Source organism: Vigna angularis, chromosome 5 (genome assembly GCF_016808095.1).
Source record: "Vigna angularis cultivar LongXiaoDou No.4 chromosome 5, ASM1680809v1, whole genome shotgun sequence".
Taxonomy (NCBI): domain Eukaryota; kingdom Viridiplantae; phylum Streptophyta; class Magnoliopsida; order Fabales; family Fabaceae; genus Vigna; species Vigna angularis.
In genome coordinates this window covers 31,516,127-31,522,934 of record NC_068974.1, presented here as the reverse complement: position 1 = coordinate 31,522,934, position 6,808 = coordinate 31,516,127, and the positions used below count along the sequence as shown (strand labels likewise).

General features: G+C 40.9%; 1 protein-coding gene across 1 annotated transcript; it reads left to right on the top strand.

Moving 5' to 3' along the window:
• The first annotated feature begins 364 nt into the window (after window positions 1-364).
• Window positions 365-1,559, top strand: LOC108339804 (borneol dehydrogenase, mitochondrial). The gene is made up of 2 exons (XM_017577017.2): window positions 365-471; window positions 652-1,559. The coding sequence occupies exons 1-2, from the start codon at window positions 449-451 to the stop codon at window positions 1,421-1,423; spliced, it is 795 nt and encodes a 264-aa protein (XP_017432506.1). The 5' UTR covers window positions 365-448; the 3' UTR covers window positions 1,424-1,559.
• The last annotated feature ends 5,249 nt before the right edge of the window (window positions 1,560-6,808 follow it).

The following is a 6,808-nucleotide window of genomic DNA, read 5'->3' as shown; positions in this document are numbered from 1 at the left end:
ATATAAAACAAAAGTACAAGGAGATTTCCAATAGAGGTAACATGATCAAGACTACAGATTTAATATTTTAATTTTATAAAATCACTATATAAGAACATGAAGTGATGCCATAAAGTTTAACATCGTATTTTTCTTTATAAAAATAAAAAAATATATATAATTTTTTATTCATAAAAACGTTATTGAAATAGGATTTTATATATTTCTTAACAAAAAATACCAGAAAAATTTAAAAACAATGTGATAAACCAAAATTTACTTTAAAAAAAAACATTCACATTATAACTTATGCAATCAAAATAACCTACAATAGAAAAAAAAAATCACTTTGTAAATCTCATAACACATTTATCTATTTCCTCCACCCAGAGGGATACTCTTATAAAAGGAACCTCAAAGATGCTCAATATCATATACATTCCTTGTTTCTCCGTTCAAAAATTCTGCTATGATCTCAGCTCTAGGAAGAAGGTAAGCAAGTTAACTTAGCCTCTTTTTCAATCTTAACAAAAGAAAATATAGAAGGAATATCAGTAACTATACTTCTGGATACGTATTAGTAAGTAAACAACATAAAATAGTATAAACATCTCCGTGAGTTTAACTTTGCATAAGAAACATAATATGTGATGTTGAACACTGATTTACCAGGCTTGAGGGGAAGGTGGCAATGATCACCGGTGGTGCTAGCGGCATCGGTGAGGCCACTGCAAGACTCTTCTCTAAGCATGGAGCACACGTGGTGATAGCTGATATCCAAGACGATTTGGGTCTTTCTCTTAGCAAGGAGTTGGAATCCGCTTCCTACATCCGTTGCGATGTCACAAACGAAAACGAAGTTGAGAACGCTGTTAACACGGTGGTTTCCAAACACGGCAAACTAGATACCATGTTCAACAACGCCGGCATAACCGGGGCGAACAAAACCAGCATATTGGACAACACGAAGTCGGAATTTGAGGCAGTGATCAACGTTAACCTAGTTGGTGTTTTTCTTGGAACAAAGCACGCTGCAAGGGTTATGATTCCTGCGCGAAGAGGAAGCATAATCAACACTGCCAGTGTCTGCGGAAGCATAGGTGGCGTGGCCTCACACGCGTACACAGGTTCCAAACACGGTGTGGTGGGATTGACGAAAAACACTGCGGTGGAGCTTGGAGCATTCGGTGTGAGGGTGAACTGCGTGTCACCGTACGTGGTTGCCACACCCTTGGCTAAGAACTTTTTTAAGCTTGACGACAAGGGGGTTCTCGATGTGTATGCAAACCTAAAAGGTGCTGCTCTTGAACCAAACGATGTGGCCGAGGCTGCTCTGTATTTAGCCAGTGATGAATCCAAGTATGTCAGTGGTCTCAATCTTGTGGTTGATGGAGCCTTCACTGTCCTCAACAGTGGCTTTTGTGTCTTTGGACAATCATCATGAAAATTTGCTTGTGTGCCTTTCGGTAATGACTTGTTTTATTTTGAATAATTGAACACTATCTGTTGTTAGTGTTTTCGTAAGGTTTGCACTTTCTTGCTTTTGCACATTCATATGATTCAAATGCTTTTTTTCTGTTCTTCTTTGTTTGAGAACTCATTCTATTTTTATGGGTCTTTGTATTGTGTTCATATACATATATAAATAGAACTTTGATTACCATGTCATAAGATACACTCTGGATTTTGAAGGAATGGGAAGGATACAAAATGATCTATCAGTTTTAAGAAGTTGTGAAGATGATATTTTTGTCTTGTTTTTTATATAAATACATGGTGGAGTAGAATGAGAACGGGACCACTAGTTAGAAATTTTTGTCCAAGTGGCCTTTGGATTGTGTGTAGCATCCACGGAGTTTGTAGGTGGGGGAAAGGGGTGCGAAGAACAGTGTTTGAGCGAGTATTATAGGGTATAGTTCTCTAGTTTTGATGAAGATGAATTCGATAGTGAAAGTCCTGCTCAAGATGACAGCGGATGAGGGTAAGGAAAATGATACTTGAACAACTTCATTTGACAACATTTAGACACGGGACACGTGTCTAAATGTGAGCGGTCCACGTTTTTAATGAAAAAGCTGTTCAAATCTGACGTGGCAAGGGCCGGGCAGGGGTTAGAAGTTGCGTTTGAAATTTGAAATTCATTTCCAACATTGTAGAGAGAGAAGCGGCGCGAACATTCAGAGGGAGGCTGTGACCTAGAGAGAGAGCCCGAGAGAGTTGGAGAAAGGGAGTTCGAGCGAGAGAGGTCCGACGGATTGCTTGCCGGAGTGCCGCCGGACAACGTTGAAGGCCGTCGGAGGTCCTTAACCCCTCCAGCCGGTTCCGATTCACGGTCGCCGCAGCTCCGACGTTGGCGAACGAACCGAAGACGGCGTCGTCTTCCCTCCGGCCCAGCGAACTAGGTGCGCGTTCTGAGTCTCGCTTCGTCCCACCTGCTTCCCTCCCTGTGCCGGACCTTTGCATTCACCGCCGGAGTGCCGCCGGAGCATCGCCGGAGTGCCGCCGGAGTGACGACTGTACGGTGGACGAAAAAGAGGGGTTTTCCGGGTTGTTAGTCCCACCCACACATTTTTCTTCCTGTGTGTTCCAACCGGCACACGTTGTGTTCACTGAAGGTTCGTTTGTTTTATTTCAGTGGAATGAAGCTTTAATCTATGTATGATGTTGTTTGTGGATGATTTTGGTTATGTATGATATGTTGTTTGTAAGCTGTAAAAATATGACTTGTTCGATGACGGTGGAATGTTGTTTATGTATGATGGAGGTGGTTTGTTAATAGTATTTGTTGGATGAATTAAATGTGTGGTGATTGATACTATGGACATGACACATGGGTTATCACATGGAATCATTAAAAGTGTAGAACTGTAGCACACTGATTCACATTTTATTCGAATTGTTGGAGAAACAAAAGTGCATTATTACATTCAAACTGTAGCAGACTGACTGGAAAGAAACACACGCAGCTGCCACGGTTCACATTGGACAATTGGGCTTTGGCAATTTAAGGAAGCAGCTACTAATTCACTTGAGCTGGGAGGGTGCACTCGGTCCAAACAGCTGATGCTTGTCCAGCTTAGTGAAGCCACGGTCCAACACAAGATCACACATCCCGCACCAAGGCAATGAGGCCCACGGAAGAAGGGAATGTAGCACTCCAGCCGAAGAGAAAACAGAAGAAAGCAAGAAGTGGTGTACACGTGATGTAGAGCTGGACACGGTGCATTCCATTTTGGAACAAGAAGCACACTACACGTTGGAGGCAGCAGAGCATACAAGAAGCGTGGGAGATATTATTTTCTTTGGTTCAACTGGAAGACGCATGGCCTGCACACTGACGCCCCAAGAGAATAACAAACACATCCAGCATGGTCCGGAGGAAGAAAATAGAAAAGAAAGAGGCTGCACTCATTCACGCTCGGGGACTGATAACTGCCACCTCCAGAAATGCAGAAAGAATAGCTGCACGCTTGCTGCCACTTTGGTTCAGGAATTCTCTGAAAAGAGGAGTGGAGAAATTATTTTTGTAAGAGAGGTGGAGAACAAGAGAAGGTGGACGGCCAGGAGCAGGGAGATTCTCCAACAACAACTCTAGGTTCTCATCTTTTTTCCAGGGGCTCTGGAAGAAAGGGGGACGACATTCAGCATGCAGATGGGGACGGGAGAACTCTCTCATATTGTTTTTGTTTCTTGGAGAACGTTGCCTTGAGAGAGGAGAACTGCACCCAGCCCACACCTCAGTACACATCCAGCTGCCATATACTTCTCAGACGGACTCTCTCACCTTTGGCTCTTGGTCTTTGGAACGTTGCTTTTGGAGATAGGAAGACTGCATCCAGCTGCCAACTTGGAGGCGCACGTTCACTAGCCACCGCGTACGTACACATCCAGCTGCAAATGGTTTCGCTTGGAACGTCTTTGGAGAGCTTGGAATGAGAGGTTGAAGCAGCACTGCATCCAGCTTGGAACGTTCTCTAATATTAATTTTATATTTTCAGGTATAGAAAGTTGAAGCAGCACTGTATCAAATCCAATTTTTAAACAATTTAAGATAGGATATTTTAAATCTATTTAAACTGATAATTGTCAACACCCAATTCCGTCCGGATTGACTAATAGATTTGTTTTATTCATGAGTGTAAAATAAAAATAAAAAAATAAAATAAAATTAAAATTAAAACATAACAATAAGAAAAAGAGCGTTCGTCCTCCACCGTTCGTCCTTTGCCTTATTCCACCGTTCGTCCATCATTCCTTTACGACGTTCGGCAATTCTCAGCTTCAACCGTTCGGTCATAGTGTTTTAGTGAACGTTCGGTCTTCATTTGAACGTTCGGTCTTGGTGAATTCTCATTTCAACGCTCGGTCTCAAGGATGTTTCTCTTCAGCGTTCGGTTTTGAGCGTTCGGCCCAGTATGGTTTGATCAGCGAACAACGCTCAGCAAAATAGCGTTCAGTCACATTATGTGAACGCTCGTTCGGTATGCTTACTCTCAGTTGAACGTTCGATCTTGATGGGCGTACTTCCAAACAGTATATAATAGGTGTTAATCTGGTACCGTTCAGTCAGGCTTTGATTTGATACTGTTCGGTTAGGTGCTGATGTGATACCGATCGGTCATGTGTTGTGATCTTTCGGCCAGGGTGCAAAACGTTCGTCCCAGTGGTATCCGGTTTAATAATGTTTGATCATATTTGTTTTTAGGTGGCGAGCGTTCGGTTTTGGCATTTTGATATGCTAGTGATTTTAACGCTCGATTTTTGCGTTTTGGTAACTCTTAAGCGTTCGACCTGGATCAGAGGTTTGTGTATGGTCGTTCGTCATACAGCGTTCGGTAGCAGATCCCGTATTGCCCGAGCGTCCAAAAGTAGTGGTGGCTGCGTTTTTAAATTTGTTGGTGATTGGCACAGTAGACGTTTACCAATATGAGGTGTACGGTTCGAATTTAATTTTCTGTATTGTAATGAATTTTAATTTGAATGAACAATGTCATTTAATTTCCTGTTACTGAATTGTCAATTTTATTCTACTGATGCGATTAAATTTCTGCTGAAATCTGATCTGTGTTGTTGTGTGTCTGCCATTTAATTTATATTGTTGTTGATTGTTTGCAATTTAATTTTTACGTTCGTTTGTACTGATAGCTTTATTGTGCGAGTTTACTGTTCCTGCAATTGCGTTTCTGCTGGTTTTGAATTCTGCACGTTCTGTTTCTGCCTGTCAAATCGTTCGGTCTTTAACGTCACTGTTAGAGATCGTTCGTCCATCTTTGATCTGATTTTTATTTGCTCTGTGACGTTCGGCTTGTCTCTGTGTTCGTGCTTGTTGTTTATCGACCGTTCGTTCTTAATCTTCACACCGTTCGGTCTGTTAGAGATCGAATGGCTCCTTCATTTATACTTACATCTACCGTTCGGTCACAGTATGGACGTTCGGTCTTTACCTTGCTGCTTTAACCGTTCGGTTGATTCTTTATTTTCTGGTTTAGCTCTGGTCTTGGTACCTTTAGCTTGATGAATGAATATTCTTGTACCGTTCGATCAATAACGTTCGTTTTTGTGTTTGGTTTAGTTTTCAATATCATTTTCCATTGCCTGTTATCTTCATACCGTTCGGTCACCTAATACCGTTCGTCCTTTTCAGTAACTGTTTAAGCTGCTTTTACCGTTCGGCTTTATTGTGCTCATTTCTGATTTATTGCCTTAACCGATCGGCCTTGTTATAAGAACCGTGCGGTTAGGACGCTCGGTATTTAGCCCTTCTTTTTCCACTGCGATTCTAACCAAAAATATTATAAGGAAGAAGAAAAATAAAGAACTGGTAAAATTTTTTACAAACTTTGGAGCAAGAAAAAACATAATATTATTTCATCCATAAGAATTTTTACGTATAGCATAGCTGCCTTTTAATAAAAACATTGTATGTCAACTCAAAAACAATCGTAACTAATTGAGTAGATATATATGAATTAACCAACATTGACTATGTTTCCTTTTTCATCATGGGTATGACTTAAAAGCCACGCGTAATCCTTGGACATCATTTGAAGTTTATGGGCAATAGAAAAATTTCTCAAGCTCGGATCAGGGTTGGCATGAATAATATACACACGAGGACCAAACGTCGGAGCTGCGGCGGCCGTGAATCAGTAACGGCCGTGAATCGGTACTGGCGACCATGAATCGGTACCTGAATTGAAATAAAAAAAGAGCGGCCCCAGTCAGCTAGAAACATGATTTGCATCTCCCACCATAGATAAGAGATGGGATAAGAGATGAGTAGAAATAAATAAGAAATAGTAAAATAAGTTCAACCGTTTTTTGAAACCATTTCTTCTCTTTGCCTCTCCCAACAAACATACAATATTATTTCCCTCCTCTCAGCCAAAGGTGTTAATTATACAACTAATCACCCTGCATGCTTTTATGCCACCAAAGATCTATAAATTGACGTACACATATCACATCTCTTGATATAGTTTCCAACAAAAAATATCACAAATCAAGATTAAATTTTAACAAACAACTAAAGACACATCCAAATCCACATCTATGTTTGGCACCACTTACTGTAAACAAAGGCTAAAAGATGTCAGTAAAAAAATTGACAAACCACACGAAAAGATGATAAAGGAATGTGTTGTACCATTGTCCTGATGCTGCAGAGCAATAAAGCCCGGTATTTGGATCATAATAATAGCCCAAACTGTTGCTATAATAGTACCTGGACCATCAAATATTGATGTCAGAACAAGCTTATAACAGCTCTTTTTGGTAACAGAATTCATTAGAAGAAGAAGTGGGTACAAACCCTCAACTTTTGCCACCT

Coding starts and splice junctions, on each gene's coding strand:
- LOC108339804 (XM_017577017.2), top strand. CDS start 449: ATGATCTCAGCTCTAGGAAGAAG. Junction 472..651: donor ATCTCAGCTCTAGGAAGAAG/GTAAGCAAGTTA, acceptor CTGATTTACCAG/GCTTGAGGGGAAGGTGGCAA.